General features: G+C 41.5%; 1 protein-coding gene across 5 annotated transcripts in view; it reads right to left on the reverse strand.

Moving 5' to 3' along the window:
- Positions 1–23978, reverse strand: part of RBPMS (RNA binding protein, mRNA processing factor) — a 225687-nt gene that overhangs the window by 55432 nt on the left and 146277 nt on the right. For all 5 annotated transcript variants that reach the window (XM_075607477.1, XM_075607453.1, XM_075607469.1 and 2 more), the window contains one exon: positions 21385–21532. In XM_075607477.1, coding sequence (XP_075463592.1) covers positions 21385–21532 — 148 coding nt within the window. The remainder of the gene's footprint in view (positions 1–21384; positions 21533–23978) is intronic.

Genomic DNA, 23978 nt, shown 5'->3' on the forward strand with positions numbered 1-23978 from the left:
ATTTCAGGGACAAACCCGGAGCCCGGAGAAGGGGATGCCAAACCCGGAGTCTCCGGGTAAAACCCGGAGAGGTGGCAACCCCGCCTGTATATGTGGTCAATAGGCCTAATACAAAGTGAAAAACAGGGAACCCCCCCCCCCCCCAAAAAAAAAGTTAAGTAGAGCTCCACTCATATTAGTTTTGTAGAAAACAAATCTCATTTATTTTAGGGACAGTGGCGATTACAACATTTCAAGTCCAACATGGACCTTTCATCACCTGATAAAAGGTCCATGTTGGACCTGAAACCTTATTTGTAAGGCGCCAACATATTCCGCCGTGTGGTACAATGGAGGTACAGAGTGATATAAATGAGATAGTGATATAAAGGACATAGTGATATAAATGACAACAGAATGACATCCCAAATAAGGAGAAACAGGTAAAGGTAATGAGGGCCCTGCTCGTGAGAGCTTGACACCTACAATCTGTTCTGTGAATCTTTGAGTTTCCAACACAGTTTATTTTTTTTAGCTTTGTTGTGGCATAAACACAACTCCTAGCAGCTTTCCTGCAAGCAAGCTGATGGATTACAGCAGCGCTCTAACGCCAGTAGGAAAGCAGGTGCGTGCCAATCCATCTCACTGCATGTCGCAGAGATGCTACCATCGCTCACCAACGGCAACGAGGTTAACATCATTTACACCTTACAGGGAAAAAACAATCAAAGCTACGATACAAAAAACAGATCAAATAGAACCGCGAGTTTCACTGAAGAACAAAAACTGGCGGCCCTGTTGGAGAACACCCCGCCAGTTCCAATCAAGCGAGAACATAACAACCTAAGCTCTTCAATCAAGGTTATTTCACAGGTGGTGATCTGCGAGACAGCATTTATTGGAGAACTTAAAATAGTAAACACGATTTTTGGGCAATCATAATGCTCCGGGAAACGATCAGCATTCATTACTGGTTTTTACTGGCATTTAAATTATTTATAAAATATTTTACCAGGAAGTAATACATTGAGAGTTACCTCTCGTTTTCAAGTATGTCCTGGATACATGATGATAGTAAATGATAGGAATAATGTTTTTGTCCCACACGCCACAGTTGGAGGATGATCACAGACGTTGGCCAAGACAGGATCACGCCGCATTGTCCTGTAGCAGAATCGTAATAGGGATGAGGGAGACAGTCGACAGTCAGACATGACCATTTCTTGTGTATTCAAAGCACATGGGCATGTGGAATATGCAGAACATGATCTAGGACGACCTGGTTCTCTGATGTGTGCGGCTGTCTGCCTCATCTCTCATTCACAGCACTTGTGACGTTTCCTCTACGTTTTGCCATTTTTTCCTCTAATTTACTTCCGATTGTGGTTTCCAGTACCAGAAAGGAAGAGGTTCTTGTGTTCCTGATTTTGGGGGTTGGGTGGGGGCTATGTGATCACTACACTGGTGGGTTAATGCATTTTTTGACGCAATTTGGGGCCCCGATACATAGCCCTGAAAGTCCTTAACCCTTACAGTGCCCTTATGACGTACCATGCACGACACGAGGGAATTCTCATTTTCCGGGGACGGAGACAGATGTGGAGACGCTCCACATACATTCCCATCAGCTGGGGGGCAGTCACGGTCATGTGATCACATGACCGGAAATGCCGGAGGCATTGAGAAAAGCAGCAATCCTGCCCATTTTACTTATTGATTTTTTTTAAAACAGAATTTAAGCCAGGGGGTTCTCTGCAGCTGAAACACGCTATATTTAGCTGCGAAGACCCCCTAAGTGCCCGAGACACTAACCAGATTAGTTGCCGGTGTTCTTTGTAGACATTTAAAGATAGCCGTCGCAGTCCTCCAATAGGAAGCTGAATTGTCATTCCCATTAACCTATTGGCTCGTGAGAGCCGTGATATAGGGTTGCAATTTAAATTTTTCCAAGGGGAAAGAATTAGATGCTGGTAGACGCTCGCCTCGGCTACAAGGGTTCACAATATGTCCGTAGAGGTATGGTTGTGGTGAGCGCAGAAAATGTCACAATATGACCGCTGTTTAAAGATCTCGGGGCCTGCGGGCCAATAGGAAGCTGTGACATCATCGATGCAGCTTCCTAATGGCCCATGTGACACACATTAGCTTTAAACTCTAAAGCCCAGCTTGTTCAGCCGAAGCAGCTACCGGCACGTACTACAGAGGTAAGTATCTCCGGAAGTAGAGGGTCCCCGGAGCTGAAATGAATGGGGTTCAGCTCCAAAGACCCCCTGCTTCAATGCTATATAAAAAAATTGCAAAAAAAGAATTGTCGGCTTGGATTGCTCCTCTAATATGTGTGGTTAAGAACAAAAAAGCTGGTCAGGATTGCTGCTTTAAGTATCTTTGACAGTTGCATGGAATGTTCACAAGGTTTTCATCAACCTAATGTATTAAACGGGACACACTATGGGGCACGCGCTTCTGCTTTTAGTTTTTTAGATCCCCTGGAACTTGATTTATTCCACTGAAGCTGCTCAGACCCCAGGAATTATTTGGGCCATATAACCCTATATTCTTTTTTCAACTGACCTGGACTTTGTTGCAATGATCAATATCTCCTACTGCTTTATGAATTCTATTGTTTGTACAGCTTGTACACACACACACACACACACATTATATATATATACATATATACATATATATATATATATATATATATACATATATATATATATATATATACACAGTATATATATGTATATATGTATATATATATGTATATATATATGTATATATATATATATATATATATATATATATATATATATGTATATATGTATAATGTGTGTGTGTGTGTGTACAAGCTGTACAAACAATAGAATTCATAAAGCAGTAGGAGATATTGATCATTGCAACAAAGTCCAGGTCAGTTGAAAAAAGGATACACATAGTATATATATATATATATATATATATATATATATATATATATATATATATATATATATATATATATATACTGTATATATATATATTTTTTAACTTAAATGGGATTCCACTTCTATATCTCCTTTTATACATAGGAAAATAAACATTGCAGTAAATGTTAGGCTACAATAAATAAAATTAAAAAAAAAAAAACTATGCAAATGACGAAGTTGAGACATTAGGGGGTCAGACGTAAACAGCATTAGGGTCAAAGCAGACATTTTGTCTGACTATTTTTGTCAGCCATCTTGTTATTGTTCTAGTCATTGTCTGTCATTTATGTTGTAATGTGCTGTGTTTGTGTCATCCATTTTGTCTTCTGTCTGTATGAAAGCTTCATGAAAGTTATAGTGGGTTAAAAGATGTTTCGCTCACAGTGTTTACCAGCTCTGGCCAGCCCAGCTGCAGAAGAAGGGAGGGGGCATACAGCCTTGAGGAGTGAGATTAGAATTTGAGTAGACTTCTCACATTTAAGTGCCAGGTAAAGTCTTGAGAAGTGAGATCAGAATTAGAACCGACTTCTCAACATTCGAGTGTCTGGTGGACTCGGAGATAGAAATCATTTCTCACATTCAACCCCTTAAAGAATGTATGTATCATTTCATTTTTTGTTATGTATTACAAGATTATGTCATTTTAGGTGACGCACACTTACATCATTTGTTATGTATTACAAACTTACATCAGTTTTAGCATTGTTATGTATTACAAAATGATGTCATACTTAGTGACGCGCAAGCCCCCCCCATAAAGGGATGGAGCTTTAGTTTTTAGGGTATAAATGTATCTCATACCGTATTATCTGGGAGAGAGCTTTTGGTTTTGAAGCTGTCTCCGCTGTGTGCACCTGAAATAAACTCATTTGATAACTTAATTTTTTGTTGTAACATTTTTACAGCTTTAACACAAATAAGAGCCCCTTATAACTGCATACAGAATCTGAATGGAAATACAGAAGACAGTATTGCAAACTTCTTGTTCCAATTACTGTATATACAGGAAACCGAGATAAATGGAAATCAAAGCCAAGATTCATCTTCTGCCTTAACTTGATAATTTATGACTCCCTGGGCTTTTAAAAGCATTACACATACCAAAGTGTATTGAAGGTTCATTTATAGTTTAGTTTAAACAGATGCTTTGGAGCTGAGTCATTAGTTATATTTTTACTTAAAGCAAAAACAAGCAAAACTCGTTTTCTTCTGGGGGAAAAAAACAAAAAACTTTTGAGGGGAGGGGGGGAGGGGGAGGAGATAATAATCATAATAACAACTTTATCTATATGGCGCTTTTCTCCCAATGGGACTCAAAGCACTTCACAGTTACAAAAAGTGAAAAAGAAGAACCCATTTAAGGTTATAAGCGAGACCAAATACAAGGAAAGATACAATACTGAATGGGACGGTACTGTGGCAACTAAATGCCGCTTCATTAACTAAATGCCTGGGTAAACAGGTAGGTCTTGAGCCTGTTCTTATAGATTCCCAGAGAGGGGGCCTCATGACTGTACGAGGCAGTCTGTGCCGGAGAGTGGGAGCAGCGTGGCTACAAACTCGGGACCCAAAGGAAGCAAAAAGGTTGGGGCTTCTCACCCTGTAATATGTAGTGAACCATTCCTCAAATCTGCAGGTAAAGGACACATATAACTTAAAGGTACATCTTTGTCAATTCATGACTGAATCAGCATTTCCCCTTTCTCTGCATTTTTAAGGGGATATATGTATGAAAATGTCTCGGGTGCAAAACTGGATAAAGTATGGTATAAGAAATGGCATGCCATTTATTAAAGCTGCAGTTCAAGCTAACGTTTAAAAAAAAAATCGACTAATAGATCGCTTGTTCAGGGTTATTTAATTCAGTTCTTGCACAGCATTTTGGGCAATGTAGTTCCTAGAATATGATTGACTGGGCAGTTACTAGATACAATTGGTTCACTGCTAGAGAGAGGGCGGGGCTCAAGAGCCAGAGCCTATCAGAAGGGGAAGGGGGCTGTCACTTTGGAAATGCTTCCTACATTAGAAACATTAAAAATGTCTTCAAAACTTTTTTTTTTTATGCTACAAGTATTTTCTTATAGTACAGAACTGATTTATTAAAAAATACACACATGTAGGATATTGCTCGAACAGCTGCTTTAATGGACAAAATGTCATTGAAGACTGATGTTGGTTAGCCAGTGTTCTGGAGAGATAGAAACAAGGAGAAGCTACTAGATGCTCACATTATAATGAGATGGCGAAAATGATGTGTAAATGTTTGTGGCAAATGCGAGAGATAGTTGCATAACAAGTTTATTACATTTGGAACAAATGCATTAAAAAAAACACATCATTTTAACTTATTGAAATCTCTGAAACAAATGCTTAGACTTGTATAGACGCTGCAGAGTATGGGTACTTTCACATGTTTATTTGGTTCAACCAATTCTGTGTTTTGGTTTCCATTTTGCCGGAACTCCGTTCTAAATCCAAATAAACGAGAATGGCTTGGAAACGTTTGGCCACACTTTTTCGAAATGTTAACTTTTGTGCATAAGTTCCAGAGTTTTTCCTTTAGCAAACCCAAAAGATTTCCCAGTATATTAAAAAACAAAAAACAAACAAACAATGAAAATGTAAACTTTTGTGCATGAGTACAGGAGTTTTCAATTTTGCAAAAACCAATATCGTGGTCAGTTTATAAGAAAAAAAAAAACAACAAAGGAACAAATCAGCGGATGAGACTCAGGTTTTCGCTTGCCTGAAAATTCGTTCCGGAGTTCAACAGGGACATCCAAACGACCATGGTGTACAGGAGTTTCTAGCATGTTGCACAAATGCCATTTTCTAATGCATTTTTTTTTTAAATAAATGCAACTAATTATACACGTTAAATCTTAAATTACTCTTTTTTTTTGTCTAAAAGTCATGGTATCAATACCTAAGTGATGAAAATAAATGTATTAATAAATATATATAGTGTAGAAAGTGATTGTGTACCGGCTGCGGTGCGTCTGGAACAACGATCGGACTGGACATCTTTCGGCAGTGCCGGGGAAAGCTGTGAGTCCTATTGAGGTCTCTTTCCTCATTGGCTATACAGGGGAGAATAGTGAGCCCTGCTGAGGATCGTATTGCCCCATTTTATATGCAGAATTATGCTATGGAGCTGGCGCTTCTTTTCTTCTTTGTTTTGTAGGTATCTATGTGACCATAAGCGGACTGTCTCCTGGAACTGGACTTTTCATCATTATACCTATTGGGACTGGTTTGATTTAATATAAATCACTTTCTAAACTATATATATTTATTAATACATTTATTTTCATCACTTATATATTGATACACATTTAATTATATTATTCACTTACATCAAATCTTTTTTCACAATTAACATAAATATACACTGAGTAAGCGCTGCTATTTTTTTTTTTTAATTATTGTTATATATTGGCCTTGTAGCAGCTTTCAAAAGTGTCATAGATTAACTTGTCTATTTTTTATTAAGCACTGTCACTCATTTATTAATTTTGTGAGTCATCATGATGAAATCAGTTTCAGAAAGATTCAGCAGACGTAATGAATTTACATCTGATATAGAACCTGCTGGATCTACAGCCAAACCTCATATGAAAGAGATTTTTTTTTACAAATGAGAGAAATGTCTCAAGGACGAAATGCGCCACTGGTGGAATAAGGATTCTCTTAAACATTATATTGATAAAAAAGATCATACCTAGAGGGCTGAGAATCCTAAAAAAAAAACCTTAATTTGAAACTGATGACAGCTTTTTGTCAGGTTGGAATGAGACATTGGAAACCTGTTCTTTATCCCTTATGGGGCATTTAGTCTCATATAGGGAGGACAGGTGGAAGTCACTTGAAATGAGCATTGAGAGCATACAGAATGACCTCAGGGCCCACATAGCGGACCCTGAGTTATTCGATTAGAGTCTGAAACCAATAACCGAGTAGAATAGTAAAAAGGAAAAAAATAAAACTCACTAGCGATAAAGATGACTACAGCAGCGGTAAGGTTATGAATTGGAGACGTAGCGGCAATTCATCTAGAGAGATCGTCGCTACACTCATAAACATAGTAGAAAACCATCCTTTCATAAACCATCATATGTTGTTTCTACAGGGGAGGAGACTAGAGAACGAATTGAGTCAGTAGAGGATAATTTTGGTGTGTTTGATCAATATGCAATGCCCAATAAATTTCAAGTTCTCTCAGAAATTAATCCACAGTCTAGATCAACTGGATCTACTGGGGTGTCATCCAAAATGTAGTCACTTACACTGTTATTGTGCAGACTATATAAACCTATCACAGCCACCAGCCAATCATCCCTTGAAGAAGTCACACACCTGGTGAAATGCGTCGGACGTTGCGACGCATTGACATACAGTTTGGAGGCGTGGACGACGTGCGGAGACATTGCTCCGTTTGGCTTGTGTAACGGCTGTGGTGCGTCTGGAACGCCGATCGGACCGGACATCTTTCGGCAGTGCCGGGGAAAGGTGTGAGCCCTATTGAGGTGTCTTTCATCATCGGCGATACAGTGGAGAATAGTGAGCCCTGCTGAGGATGGTATTGCCCCAGATGAGTATCCGCTAAAAGCCTGAGCAACTCTAGCATCTGCCGTCTGTGTACTTTAACCAGAGCCGTCCTCCTGCTGTTCATGTCAGCTTACAGATTGTCTCAAACGGAAGTTTTTTTAACTAACTATGTGAGTGCAAGTCCTGGTGACTACTCTATGTTCTCTTAATACATTTTTTATATGCAGTATTATGCTATGGAGCTGGCGCTTCTTTTCTTCTTTGTGTTACAAACTTAATACTGACCAGATAGTACTACTGAAGGATGCTGGTAGATTCACTTTAGGGTCACATATTTCATTGTTTTCCTGGCACGACAACAGAAGTAACTTCCGTCATCATAATTTTATCAAGCTTGGTAACAAATGTAGCGTGTATGAGTATAGTATTGATGAGGAGTGTACTTTCTTATCTGATTACAAAACGTGAACTTTTCCATGCAGGCAAGACGTCATCACTTACATGAACCAAAACAAATACATTGAGATGATAGTGGGGGATACACCACAGAAACCAACAAACATCTCTTAAAGCAGCAGAACAGGCTGCATTACGTTTAAAATATTTATATATATATTTTTTTTAATTACAGGATTGAAGCGGGGGGTCTCTGAAGATGAACTGTGTTAATTTCAGCTTCGGGGACCTCCTGCTCCCCTTACCTTTGTAGCGGGTGCCGGTATCTCTGTGGAGTTTAAATATCCCGGTCGCGCCAGCCAATAGGAAACTGCAACGGATAATGTCACAGCTTCCTATTGGACCACGTAATGTGGGACATTTAAAGTCACCATTATGTTAGGCGCACAGTTTCTCAGACTGCAGAGATACCAGAACCCACTACAGAGGTCAGTATCTCTGGGGGCAGGTCTTCCCGGAGCTGAAATTAACACAGTCCAGCTCCGGAGACCCCCTGCTTCAACCATTTAATTAAAAATAACATATATATATATTTAAAAAAACGAATGCAACCTGTTCTGCTGCTTTAACCTTCACCTCCGCTACAAATAATCGTTATTACTTCTCTGACCAGTTGTTTGCTGGTGTGTACATGTGCAGAGGGTCTCCAGAGCAGAACCGCACTGGTTTCAGGTCTGGGGACCCCCTGCTCCCCGAGATACAGGCCCCTTTAGGGGGTGCCGGTATCCCTCTGCTCTGCTTGGTTTACAGGCCGCGATCAAGTGGTCGGGCCCTTTAAACCAAGCAGAGGGATACCGGCACCCCCTAAAGGGGGCTGTATCTCGGGGAGCAGGGGGTCCCCAGACCTGAAACCAACGCGGTTCTGCTCCGGAGACCCCCTGCACATCTACACTATCAATAAAAATGTATTTCAAATGTATTTATTGTCATTTATTTATTTAGATTTATTTATTTTTTGGCGGCTGCTGTGTGTGTGTATTTTTTTTATTGTGGGTAGCGGGGGTGGGTGAATGGGGTATTAGCCCCAACGGTGCTTGTTTAGGGCTTGCGGGGGGGGGGGGGTAGCGGGAGGGCTTAACCCCTTCATGACCGTAGCGGTATTAACTGCTACGGTCGTGAAGGGGTTAAGTGCACCCGCAACCCCCCCGCAAGTCCTAAAATCACACCAAGGGCCAAATACCCCCCTCACCCATCCCCACTACACACAATAAAGTGGGCACGGTGGGTTAACCCCTTCATTGCCTTAGCGGCTATACGCTATGGCAATGAAGCAGCATTTCTGTACTTTTAATAATATTGTGCAGGAGCAGGGGGTCCCCTGAGTTTAGATTTCTGGCTCAGGGAACCCCCTGCTCACTGTACAATATTATTAAAAATACAGAAATGCTGCTTCTTTACCATAGCCCATAGCCGCTAAGGTAAAGAACGAGTGTTTATTTACTGTATATACTGTATGTGTTTTATTTATACTGTACATGTTCAGAGGGTCTTGGGAGCTGAACCGCGTTGGTTTCAGGTCGGGGGACCCCCTACCCCCCGAGATACAGGCCCCTTTTGGGGGTGCCGGTATCCCTCTGCTTGGTTTACAGGCCGCAATCACGTGATCGGGACCTTTAAACGCAGAGGGATACCGGCACCTTATAAAGGGGTCTGTATCTCGGGGGGCAGGGGGTCCCCCGACCTGAAACCAACGCGGTTCAGCTCCCGAGACCCCCTGCACATCTACACTATAAATAAAAATGTATTTAAAATAATTTTTAATGTGTCGCTGTTTGCGCAGAGAGAGCAGCGGATCTCTCTCTGCTGCAAACACATCTCGCCCCCAGTATGTGCATATACAGTACTGTATGTGTACAGTACTGTATGTTAGGGGTTATAGGGGCTGTTGTTATACAGTATATATATATATACAGTATATATACTGCATTACAATTCACTATAGGGGACGGCTTCAAGAGAACAGCTCGCAAGCGCCCTCATGTGTTTTTACACGGCATTGCAGTATTGTAGCTAGCCGGAATAAAATGCTTCAATCCCTGCCGGGAAAATAACGCAATGCACTCGGGCAGAAAACAGTCACAAACCTCAATACACCCGAGTATACCCGAATTCGCGGGACTAGCCGAGCTCAAATAAAGTGTGTCGCCAGTGTACCCAGCTGCTAATGAGTGTACAAGATAATTAGTCACAACATACTCCTACTGTTTCTGTACGTTCCTCCTACATACCAATTAGATTGTAAGCTCCTCAGAGCAGGGACTCCTCTTCCTAAATGTTACGTTTGTCTGAAGCCCTTATTCCCATGACCTGTTATTTATATTATATTATTTGTTATTTATAGGATTACCACATGTATTACTACTGTGAAGCGCTATGTACATTAAAGGCGCTATACAAATACAGACATACAATACAATACAATACTACTTGATTAGATTTCATTATCTCTCCTTTGCTTAGGGTGCAGGGCATTTAACATAGCCACGCAACCAGCTTTTAAGAAATAAATTCCGCACCCGGAAACCAACTCGGCAAATAAAATGTATGTTTACAATATGAAAGCATTGAGCCTATTTATGATGTGAGAAATGCTGCACGGTAACGCTCCCTGTTCAATATGCGTAGTTTAAATGAGCTGACATCTTCTCCAGCACCGGAAGGACTTCAGCACATAATGAATAGGTGCAATGATTTTAAAGAAGCTTTTCCAGGTTAAAAAAAAAAAGGTTTTTATTCCCCCCTCCTCCAGCCCCCCCAGGTAGGAAGTGTGGGGTCTCCGCAGTTGAACAGTGTTAATTTCAGCTCTGTCGGCCCCAGCTCCAGGAGATACTTACCGCTAAGGCCTCGGCCATGGTTCCTGCTGGCGTGCGGAGGCGTGCTGAGGCTCAGGGAAAGTGGGTGCTTTCCCTGGCCTGAGACAGCGTGCCGTCCGGGGGCGTGTCGGCGGGCGGACCAGTGACGTCACGGAGCTGGTCCGCCCTCATTGGGCGAACCGCTCACGTGACCGGCCCTGCGCTCCCTTGAGCGCTTGATTTAAAAATTTACCTAAGACCTACGCTTCCGCACGCTTGCGGAAGCGTAGGCGAGCCCCTTCTAAAGCCGCTCTCATTGCGGCTGTAGGGGCTCACTGGTAAGTACCAGCGCGCCTCAGCACGGCGCGCTGACCATGCCCGAGGCCTAAGGGTGCTGCCGGTATCTAGCAGATTTAAATGTCGCGTAGTAGGAAGCGGCAAGGGATGATTCTGATCTTTAAAGCAGTGACACGTGTGATATCTTATATGGGAATAAATCTGTTCTGTAGTATTAGATAATACTTACTGTTTTTTTAAATTTGTATTATTCAACTCTTCATGCCATTTTTAATGAGTTTTAAAGCACCGTTTGATATCTATTTCAGGGTTTAACCCACCTCCCCAGCATTGCAAGATCTTTGCATCACTTTCCTGTGTGGGATAATTTATTGCCAAAGTTCCCAGCAGTTTGACAATAGTCAGTTACCTTAGTAATATAAGGATACATTGTAGCTGCTGCGTTACACTGACTGAAGCAGCCATTGTCAAGCACACAATCAGGATTTTGACAGATTTATAACAGGAGCACCAAACGATTACCAGCTTAGGTAAGAATGTAAAACAATACATTGTCACATGCTTTACATAGTTACATAGTAGATGAGGTTCAAAAAAGACGTACGTCCATCAAGTTCAACCTATGCTAAATTTAGACAACAGATACTTTATCCTATATCTATACTTACTTATTGATCCAGAGGAAGGCAATATATATATATAAATAAGAAGAAAAAAGGGGGGGAAATGTAGTATTGCTGCTATAAACAGCCGTATTGCGTGATACTGGCAACCCCTTTCCGAGGTTTGCATCTCGGAATTAACACAGTTTCTTTTTATTCCGGAAGTATCTGCCAACATCTGTTTCACTAGGACCAGGATGCAGCAGCGTTCTTGGTTACAGTAGTATATTAAGTTCATAAAAGTGTGACGTGAATGTACAGTGTCCTTTCTTTCTGTAGTAAATGTATGTGTAGGCGTGACCCCTGATTAGCCCCGAAAGAGCGGGAGATTGCGCGTGTAGGGTTTTGCAAAAGCCCGCGAAGGAGGGGGAGCACAGTTGGCGGGAGAGGGAGTAGATCCTTGACCCAGCAGCCCCGGGGGGGGGGGGAGTGTCACGGATAGGAGGGAATAAGAGGAGGTGGTTGCGCGCACGTGAGTTAGAGCGCGTGGGAGAGGAGACGTAGTGTTGGAGTAGGGGAGGTTAAGCCGCCCCGGCGTATGCCGTGTGCCCCAGGCCCAGTTTAGCCCTGAGTCACCGTAGGGACGAGCGGAGTCAGGGACCACCCTAGATAGGTTCCTGTTCACTACCATCTGTGTAATTGTATCAGGACAATCCTATTTGGCGTGAAGTCGGGGATCATACCACGCAAGGTGTTACTAGTGTCCGGGTGGGATCGCCCTGGACCAGAGATAGAGAACGGGAGGAAGGCTTCGACTTGCGGAGATCCTTTGTAAAGATCGTGGCAGATCCGAGTACTGGAGTGCTCGGCAGTTATTTCAGCAAGGGCCCCAACGGTACCATTCACTGATCCAAGACATAGTGGCTGCACAGTCACCCATACACACACATAGAGACTATCTGTGAAGTAACGGGACAATGTTGTTTGGGGAATTGGACACGGGGTGGGATCACCCGGTGGTGGGTTCGGGGATTGTGGCGTCCGCCGTGGCGCATGAGTGTGGTAGCGTCCGCCGAGGCGCGAGTCGGTGTTAAGCCCGCCGTGGCTTGTTATGTTGGGTGGATTCGGGGGATGCTATTGTGTATACATATATATGATCTTGGCCTAAGAGTAAAGGAAGTTGGTTACGGTAATTGGCTGTGTGTCAGTAATTATTGCTTAGATGTCCTGTGAAGACTCACTCTCCCGCTGGCGGGAGCTGTCGCAGGTGGAGTCGCTGCACCAGTGATACTAGTTGCAAAAGAGACAAACATAGCGGCTGTTGTCTGCAGACACAAAAAGTAATACAAACAAGCAGATATTGGTGGCGTGGTATGTAGTAAATAGGGAGAGAATCACTAGAAGGGCGCAAGTGTGCTTGTTAAAATGCTACAACAACCACAGCAAATATCCTGTAACGGTCTCAGTATACCTAGGGCCAGCTCCACAAAAGTGTGCTAAGCTTTAGCACGCCTCAGCTCCTATTCAAACGAATGGCAATAAACGCGTGCTACAGCTTAGCACCGTGTTGTGGATCTGGGCCTTAGTAAAATGTGCTAGAACATGAGGAGAAACTGGAGGGTGAGTGGCTCAGGAGAAATATAATGAAGTCCTTCACAGAATGGGCAGTAGATTCATGGAACAGCCTCCGAGCAGAGATGGTAGAAGCGAATACAACAGGGCAGCTTGGAATAGACACAAAGTTATCTTAAATATAGAAAAACGCACCCGAAGGATCTAATGAGGTTTCACAGCACACAGGAGAGTGGGCAAACTAGGTGGGCTAAGAGGTTCTCCTCATCTCAATTTCTGTGTCTCTATAAAGGCCTTTATTTTACAGTAGCTCATAAAACTAGTGTGTAGTTCTGTGGCATTGTTTATAGATAGATGATTGATAGATAGAGTAAATATGTTATTATTATTTTCTTTGTTTAGTAAATTATTAGTGTTAATTGTCCAGTTACACAAAGACAAGTTTTGAATGACAGCACATATACACACGTACACATGACACTGCTTCTAGAATGTTCTGTGTTTGGGATTAATGACATTCTGACAACAGCACCGTTGTGATTAGTGAGACTCCCTGGGAGAGTTCAGCACAGACTTAATGAGGATAATTATGCCTGTAACACAATCATTCTTACAGTGTTACGCCAATCTCCAGGGAAAAAATCTTCCGGAAGACATCTGACCTCTAAAAGCATATTTTCACACAGTTGTTTCATGAGGTTAATAATACAGATCGCCTTTCTAGTTAAAGCAACCAAGTGCACAAAGTAAGTTATGGTGAGTAAGAAAGTGACAAAAACCCTCCACTGCACCGCAAGTAAAAACACCACTCATGAGCCCACTCACATGTCTCAGCCTGGTCCACAAACCTGCCTTTCCCCATTATCTCTCGGTATACAATGCGCCTCCACTGTAGGCAGGGATTCTGGGTAATAACATGCAAATGAGCACTCACCGTGGTTAAAGCAACAAGTACATGTCTAACTTTATGTTAATTAAGACACAAAAGCCCGAGCATTATGTGTAGTTAAATTTAGGGCCGGATTAACCACTAGGCGGAAAATGTGGGGGGTGGCAGCCGCGTAGTTTGCCTAGTGCAGTGTTTGCTAACCCAGCGGGGAATTTCCCAAAACAGGGAGAGAGCAGGGCTATTTCTAGGGGGCTGGGTAGTCTCCTCCATCCTGATTGGCCCATGGGATGCCAGTGTCTGATTATTAGATACTGTAATATGAACCAGGTAATGACTTGGAAGAAACCTCACGTATCAGTCACATATGCTAAGCTACTAAAAAAAAAAAAAAAAGATTGGCTAAACTATAACCAGTCCCAGATAAGGGTCTTATACTGTACAACTGTCCCAAACATACATCAATCTTTTATGCAGAATACAGTTTCCTATTGAAACCATACATCTTGTTCTGCATATCACCATAATGCAAGAAAGACAATGTATTTGAATCCATGCTCACATTTCGGTGTACAGGAATACCCCGGTTTAAGGACACTCACTTTAAGTACACTCGCGAGTAAGGACATAATCGCCCAAAAGGCAAATGGCAGCTCGCGCATGCGTCTGTCAGCACGTCCTGAACAGCAATACCGGCTCCCTAACTGTACCGAAGCTGTGCGCAAGCGGGGCGACTATAGAGCCTGTTACACATGCGTTATTTACATCAGTTATGCACGTATATGACGATTGCAGTACAGTACATGCATCGATAAGTGGGAAAAAGTACATTTTCGCTTTACATACATGCTCGGGACCCATTGCGTACGTTAATGCGGGGTATGCCTGTACTGCTGTTTTTCTGCATTAAGAGAAGCTCCCTAAACTTGGCACTTAACCTTCCCTTACCATTTGTCTTTTACCTTTCCTCTAGTAATATTAGAGTGGCTCCAATGAAACAGGTTGATGTAATTTTCGTTTAAAAAATATATTACCAGGAAAGGTGCATGGAGATTTACATTTAATCTCCATGTAAAAAAGAAAAGAAAAAGAAACATACATTGCAATAAGCAAAACCAACAATCAGTGAGACATATTTAACAAGCAATGCGCCATTTCCCCCTCTATGTGACAATGTATAATTCTACATTCTTACCTAAGCTGGCAATCGTTTGGTGCTCCTGTTATATACAGTAGAGGCAACGTTTATTCTAACATTTGCCGTAAACTAGCCGGGTTACATTCTGGGTATGTGCTGGGTATGTGCTGGGTATGTTCTGGGCTAGTTTGAGGCACGTTTAAGGCATTTCTGCATTGACTAACGACCCATAGGATTAACACAGCAGGGATCCCTGGCAGTCCCATTCAGTTTGAATGGGACTGCCAGGGACCCCCGCTGTTAATCTGATAAGCCATTAATCAATGCAGAAATGCTGGGGCTAGTTTAAGGAAAGTTTAAGGCATGTATTCAGAATGTACCTGGGTGTACCTGGGTCTTTTGGGGAATTGCCACTGGTTTTTGTTAGAATAAGAGTTGCCTCTACTGTATCTATGAAAATCCTGATTGTGTGACTAAGGCCGTATCCATGCTGCCTGCGCGCGAAATGGAGCGCCGTGACGTGGCGCGTGCTTGCCGCAGGTGCGATTCCTGGACTGTAGCTAGGCACGATTCGGAGTGTTTCGTGGGGCGTGGCTGTGACCCGGCCATCGTGTGGGAAAGACAAAAAAACGTTTGTCTCCGCACGCATCGCTCTTCCCCACGCTCACGTGCATGCGCGCTGCATAGACATTTTCATTGCCATAATGTTATTCATCGCGCCGCATGCGCGCGGGCTCGCGAGCGCTCCGTCAGCATGGACTAGGCCTAACACAATGACTGTTTCAGTCAGTGTAACTCAGCAGCTACAGTGTATCCTTATATTACCACGGTAACATTATCTGTTGTTACAGTTTGTAGCTCAAACTGCTGGGAATATTGGCAACAAATGATCACAAACAGGAAAGTGTTACAAAGATCTTGCACTGCTGAGGAGGTGGCTAGACCTGCGGTAGAAATCAAAGGATACTGAGTATATTAGAACTCAGTAAAAGTGGCATTAAGGGTCGAATTAAAAAAAAAAAATCATCTAATACTACAGAAGTGATTTATTTAAAAAAAAAACATCAGATTTGACATGATTTGCTGCTTTAACATGATACAGCACTGGGAATTGTCTGAGGGTCACTTGCTGGGCTACTTCAGCCTTGAACTTGTAATTCACAATTGGTTCATATTCTACAGATTCCTTCTTCAGGTTTTCATGTTTACAAAAGGATCACATTTCCTATTCTTTATTAGAGATATAATGGGGCATGTAACACTGCCAGCTGTTTTGACTTTGGCGCCTGGAAACCTTTCATATGAAGTTTTCATAAAACATTGTGGCGGACGAGAAAAAGAAGCAAATATTATTAAGTGGGAGAGGATCAGAGAAGTGGTACACAAGTGCAAAGAATGAATACTCGGTTGCCATCACTGCAGCTGTATTATTCAAATAGAATAGGATCTTATTTTTTTTCATTGTTCGAGAACAACAAAACTCTCTGCTCACCCCACTGCAATGGAGTGAGATGTCATGTTGATATGTGCAGTACTTGTTTTCAATTCTCTATTGCAGGGCTCTTAACTAGTTCTCCAAAGGGGCAAGATCACTAAACATTTAGGAGTACAAGGGCCACAAGCTTATTGCAATGTCATTTTAGATGCATTTCAAGGCTTGCAAGCACTTATTGGGATAATTAACCCGTGGGCTAATTATTTATCTATATAGTTTTATTAGCCATTGCATAGCCACAACATGTTAGTAATCGAACCTGTTTTTTTAAACGTATTTAGCCACTTTCATCACAGTGTTTTGCACACTAATCACCCTGCGCTGATTTTCCCATTGCCATTTTATTTTAGTTATATTCATTAAAAGTGATGCTATAATCCTTCTTGTGTGCACCTATAACGCAATTGTTTTGGTTGTCCTGCGATGCGTATCACAGACCTCCCTTCTAGTGCAGCATTTATAACATGTGTACAATATATATTTACACTACTCTAACTTGCCAGTGAGATAGGTGCCGAATAATCTAGTATGGACTTAGCAGGAGTGGGGAATCTAAGGGCCACATCAAAGCCTTCTCAGCCAGGGGGCCCCATTTGGCCCTCGGGCGCCAGTTGAAGATCTCTGATCTATTGAATCTGATTAACCGATCTTATCCCCTTCGCTGCCAGAGGGGACAGCACGCAAAGGTAATGTGAGTTCTTTCTGGGTAGGAACATACTGGTCATTACTCTATGGGTGTCTTATGCAGACTGTTTTATTTCTTTGTATGTAAAAATGTAAAGCAGTAGTATTGTATGTTTAGACATGGAGGAGCTACCAAATATAATGACCAATGCCGTCAGGCTAGAAAACTCCCTCATTCATGCTTGCTGCAGTGGAAGTGCTGTGTGCTGGGTGATAATGGTGAAAGGCGGGGATGCAGACCTGTCTAAGACATTGAAATGAGCATACAGTAATATTTCCATTTGCTATATATATTATATATATTATACCAACTAAGATTTAACCCTTTGAGTGCTGGTGGGGCCGCGGCAATGGAGTGCCACGGCCCCTCCGGCACTCGCGAACACATGACCGCTTGACTGAAGCGGTCATGTGATTGTTCTGGCATTGATGACAGAACGGAAGAGTCGTCCCCCTTCCGTTCGACTTCCTTATAGATTGTGTTCTGCGATTGTGCCCTACAAAAACGAGCAATAAGATTATGACTAGGCCGGGAGTGTCATGGGGGCGCTGGAGTGCAAGACCCCATGGGGATGATGTATCAAGGCATAATGTGGAGCACAATGGACGCAAATGGCACCATTTTCATCTTGCGTCTCTTTGCATCAATATCTATAGGTCTATGGAAGCACTTTTACACAATACATGTGATGCAACAGCGAGCAGAAAATGAAGCAGTGTGTCAAAACAAACTTCTACGTGCCCTTTCTTTACGTTGAAAACTGTCCCCCCATGGCACTCCAGCTATGTCATAGGCACCCAAATGGTTAGTTAATAAGAAAGATGCCATTTAAAATTATTGCCATCATCAACTATGTGCCACCAGACGTCCAGGATCGCGGCCATGTGATCGGTTCAGTAGCCATCACATGGTTACGTCCGTCCCCCCTCCCAGTGACGTTAAAGGGAGTGGAGAGAGCTCCACTTCCAATCGAGTGCACTGCTCTGATGGAGCTGTGAACATGGTCTACTCCTTGACAATGAGAAAAAAATAGCATGAAGTAGACAAGGTTCTTGGCGATCTGGTGCTCTATCCATACCCCGGGTATGTCATAAGGCAGCAAAAAGGTATTAGCACCCCAGCAGATTGTGTTTGATGAATGTACAGAGGTAGCAGGCTTCATTGGTCCCCCCAGAAAAGACAACATATCCCATTGCCATGCAGAATATCACAGCACATCCCACCAAGAGGGAATAATGCAGCCCGCTACATAACGTTCATGAATTTAACTCGCATTCACATTACTTCATATAAATGCAGCAATAACAAAGTAATAGTGTATACGCTTTAGAAAAAGTGAACCTGCATCTAAAAATCAGTCCAAATACTGAGGCAGCAATAGAAAAGCCATGGTCTTCAGGAGAGAGCTACATGACGTGAATTCTGAGAGCACCACAGCTTAAACCCTCTGCATTGAGCGCAGTTTAATAGCTCCAACATCATTATATTGGTCCAGTTTTTAAATGGAAGGCAAATTGACAAGCGGACAAAGACATGACTACTGTACATGTCATACTGCAATGTAATGTTTAAACAACAATTGCTGCATCATTTTATTTCTAGAATGTCCAGTAAACCAATACTGCTGTAAACGAGATTTAAAAAACACACTACTCCATGTAATATGTTAAATAACTATCACAATCTGGCCAAGACTGGTGCAAAAATGCATCACCAGATTTATGAAGAAGAAATGTGCTTTAATGTGATTTTTAGATTTGTTGTATCTGCCTGTTTTGCCTCAGTTTTCTCAGGTTTTGCAGCTGAGACTTGTACAGATACTGTATATAGCTGCCGTTGGTTATCTTTGCACCAATGTTGTTCAAGGTTTACACCCAGTCCACACACTCAAAGGCTTTTTCTTTTATATTAAATTATTAAAGCTATTACAATCTTACAAAATGCTCTTATTACTGTGTAACATCTTGACTCATGCCCCTTCGATTATTTGAACATTATTCTTCTTAGTTTGAATTGACTGCCTAAAAAAAATACAGTACATATATAAATGTGAGAAGGGTTCCCAGATACTCAGTATGGCATTGGAGTGAGTGCAGTTTGACTGCAAAGATTAATAGTTTACACACTGCTGACGTGAAAGATAAGCAGGAAGAACTTGGCATGTGTTAATACAAACACACGTCACCCTGCTGGTTTCCATCCCAAAGGCCTTAAGCACGCGTGCTGGGGACATAGGCATAGGGGGTACCAAAACACATTGTCAAGGAGAAGAATAGGGCTCAAATGCCACAACATGGACGGAAAAATGTGTTCAAGTAGGATTAGCAGGAGATGTTGTTTTAAAAAGTTTCTTCAAGAAAGGTATATTTATTTAAAAGTGTTGTCCTTCTATGTGGTCATGCAATTATAAATAATGACTATTAACAAGAGTGGCCGCATCATAGTCATAGCAGAGAGGGTGACTTATTTTCACCTATTGGCATTTCTGGTGTTGGAAGATCTTAGGCAACTGTATGTAGCAATCACAAGGTGAGGACCCACAGCCTGATGCCAGAAAGGGAAGAGGAGATTGTATCTTCCCATCTCAGACATAGCTCTGAGGTCTATGGACTATATCGTCGGTACAAAAGAGCATAAATAGGATGATGTCCACTGGATACCATGAAGGTCCTAGGGATGTTCAGTAGACATAAGAGTATCCTAACGGATAACTCTGCAGTACAACAGTGCTATGGAGAAGCAGACATCTGTTGAAACTATTTCTATGCAATTCTGGGCTCTCACAATTGCCGCAGTACAGTATTTTAAGAAAGGGTTATGTATAAAGTTCATAAAACATCTGCTCAAGGCAAAGCTTAAAAAAAAAAAACATCCCTTTTGGCTTGTGTCAGCCAAAGAAGCCTGTTAAATAAACTCCCTTACATTTTATGCGGGTTGTTAGTCAGGGACATTTACTCAGCATCCAAGTTTCAAGAGATCTAGATATCGGAAAATACTGTAAGACAGGCTCAGACGCAGAATTTTAAAAAGCCATTATAATATGCAACTCCTCCTAAAACCACGTCACCAATTTCCATGGATTACATTATTAATTTAATGTCATGTAGAATTTTTTTCACGAATGTTATCGATGCAGCTGTTTAATCAGCTTTGTTGTGGCAATATTTAAAAATGGTGGGGACAATGCCTCTCTTTAATATTGAGTAGGCTAGCGCGCCACGTCACAGCGCCGACATCACGGAGTGCCATTGGCTTTTGCCGGTCACGTGACCGGCCATCCGCTTCCCTCAGTGCGAAAAATTAAATGAATCTGTCGGCTGCAATTCCACACGCCTCCGCACACCTGCGGAAGCGTCTACCAAAGCCCCACACATGCCGGATGCAGGAGGTAAGTTTCCTGTCTCAGAGAGGCTCAGCGCTGTATTTTTTACCATGGCCCCGGCCTTATGTTGCAGTTGATTTATGCCACCACTGATATACTAAATGATTATGCTTGTGTGTAACTGATATTAGTTTGGTGGCAACCAAACCTTTTTAAACCTTTTAATGTGTCCTGTGCTAAAACGTAAAGGCAACTAAACACAAAAAAAGAGGATTATATAACTACAGTAGAATAAATCTTCTAAATAACTATCAGACAAAAATATTCGCTGCATTTCAAGAACAGTTGAATTACCCCTTGACTTTCACAGTAGGTGCTAATGACAGTTTCAACAGAGAATTAGTGCAAGCACACGAAAACCCACAGCTAAGAGGGGATTCCATCTTCTGCATGTGAACATTTACAGACAAGGCCTATGCAGTCTCAGGTGCACATCTATAATGGCATTATAAAGAGTTCCTTTAAAGCATGCTTTTGTTTTCACAATGTTCTGTTACGCATACACTATATGAGCTGCTCGACTAGCTAACAGCACATTTATAAATAGTCTGCACTATCAATACAATACGATCAACATAATACTCACATTGATCCCTAGAGATGAACTGAGGTACACTGTTCAGCTGGGTGCTGGGATTTGGGGTGCCGACTAGTTTGTTCTTGGCCATCTTCGTGTTTGCTTTGGCAAACTCCAGCCGTAATGTCTGAGGAATTTCTGGGTCAAAGCGGATTCCCTAAAAGCAGCAAAAAACAGAGAATGATGTGTTGATTTTAGCAACAAAAGTCAGGATGCTAGACAATGAACCATGCAAGACAAGCACAGAAGACGAGTCAGATGCTCTAAGCCGCATGCTCATTCGAGCAGGAACCTTTTTTAAATGCGTAGCATTTAATTACCTTTTATTAAATTAACAAATACAGCAATAAATGAAGGTATCGGTAAAAAAAGATGGAAAATATCTCCAATTATCAAATGACCTGGTAACCTCCCACAAAACCCAATGGCTCCACAGAACAGGGGTAAAACAACTCCGCCCGTGGCTCCATTCAACTCATAGCAGGAAGAGCATTCAACACATTGCATTGAAGAGGATACATGTTATAGCCTTAGCCTCACTTTTACATTAGCACAGTGTGTATTAAGATTTGTTAGGTTTACAGAAAATAAACAATTTAAATAAAAATGATATATAAACAGACATTTAAAAAAAAGAGACACGTTATACACTCTTAAATGGTCAACTACAGGCATACCCCGCATTAACGTACGCAATGGGACCGAAGCATGTATGTAAAGCGAAAATGTACTTAAAGTGAAGCACTGCCTTTTCCCCACTTATCGATGCATGTACTGTACGGCAATCATCATATACGTGCATAACTGATGTAAATAACGCATTTGTAACAGGCTCTATAGTCTCCCCGCTTGCGCACAGCTTCGGTACAGGTAGGGAGCTGGTATTGCTGTTCAGGACGTGCTGACAGGCGCATGCGTGAGATGCAGTTTGCCTATTGGTCGATATGTAATTACTCGCGAGTGTACTTAAAGTGAGCGTCCTTAAACCGGGGTATGCCTGTATATTACAAATAGGGTAAAAACAATGTGCTTAAAACAATACTGCATGTAATGAAAAAATACATCAACTATAAAAGGTGTACAATATATCTGTTTAAGTACGAAATGGAGAGAGAAAACATAGTGAAGCTGCTTCCTGGAGACAGTTAATTATAGAACTAGTTGAATTATATTGACATTAGAAAGTCATACAGTATGTTAAATCTTTCCCAATAATGGACATCATTTCTTGAAATGTAGTAAATGCAGATGATTAAATTGCAGTTACTCTTTCATACCTGTATACTAAAAGCACTAATTCCCACCACCCACCGGGCGAGAGAATAGAATTGTCTTTCCAATTGATAAAAATACATGTTATGGCCTGCAAAATTAGACTATCAAATAGTAGGTTTTTTTTTTAAGAAGGGACAATATGTGGCCACAGGTCAATCATATTGCTGGGATAAAAAAAAATGGCAGCTCCAATCACACAACGCTTTAATGTTACTCTGAGCATGTCACTGTCCTCTCACTTGGGAGGCAGTCAGTAAACCATTGCATTCTGGGAGAGGAAATAGCAACTGCAGCGCTTGCCTGATAGAGCGATGCCCATTAACCGCTTCACTGCCAAAGAGGTCCACAACCGTATTGCTCCACAATTCTCTTTGGCAGTGGATAGCCATATAGCCAAATAGCCATAGTCCGTCAATGCTAACTAAGCTTTTCTCAGAAATCATACGAGACGATGTATTTATGTACGTATAATGTTATCCAAATTACACCAACAGCGTACGCATGCCTTTACAGAATGACCATACAGGGGAAATATAAAGGAAACACTACAGATAAGGGTAGCAAGTAAATCCCACATACGACAGAGGGTAGACCCCCTGCCCTGGAGACCTTACAATGGAGGCCCAGATCCAAAGGCTCGGTCAGGTCACTGAATGTGGCGTTTACCTAATTTAACATCACGGTAAGATTAATGCTCACTCGTATGTTTGCACACTGTATATTATTACATACACCATATGCCTCAAATGATAATGATATTTTTATATACAATAATATATATATACAATAATATATATATATATACAATAATATATATATATATATATATATATATATATATATATATATATATATATATATATATATATACACATACACACACACACACACACACACACTATATATATCATTTTAGTTTGAGTAAGGTTGATCTGCAGAACATACAAGCATAGTGTGATAATAATCCTAGGCAACCATAGTCATTAGAAAGCTTTTGAATATTGGTGTACATGGAAATATTAACCAAATGTGTTACGCCAGTAAACATACCAGTTGATTTGATTCTCTGTACTATAGTATTTGTGATTATACCTAGAATGGATTATAATTGGATGGAATGGATTATAACCTACGGTTTGTTGTCACTAGTTACAATATACAGCAAATTGGACATGGGGGGAATTATAAAGAACTATGCGGTTCAAGGTTCTAGTAGCTATATGGTCCAGGAGAAATCTAGATTAGTTGTAGGTTGTGGTATCTCTGTAGGAATGTAGGACGCAACATTGGGATGCTTCATAGATTAAGTTATAGTGTAAATCAAAATC

This window comes from Ascaphus truei, chromosome 1 (assembly GCF_040206685.1).
Source record: "Ascaphus truei isolate aAscTru1 chromosome 1, aAscTru1.hap1, whole genome shotgun sequence".
NCBI classification, from domain to species: Eukaryota; Metazoa; Chordata; class Amphibia; order Anura; family Ascaphidae; genus Ascaphus; species Ascaphus truei.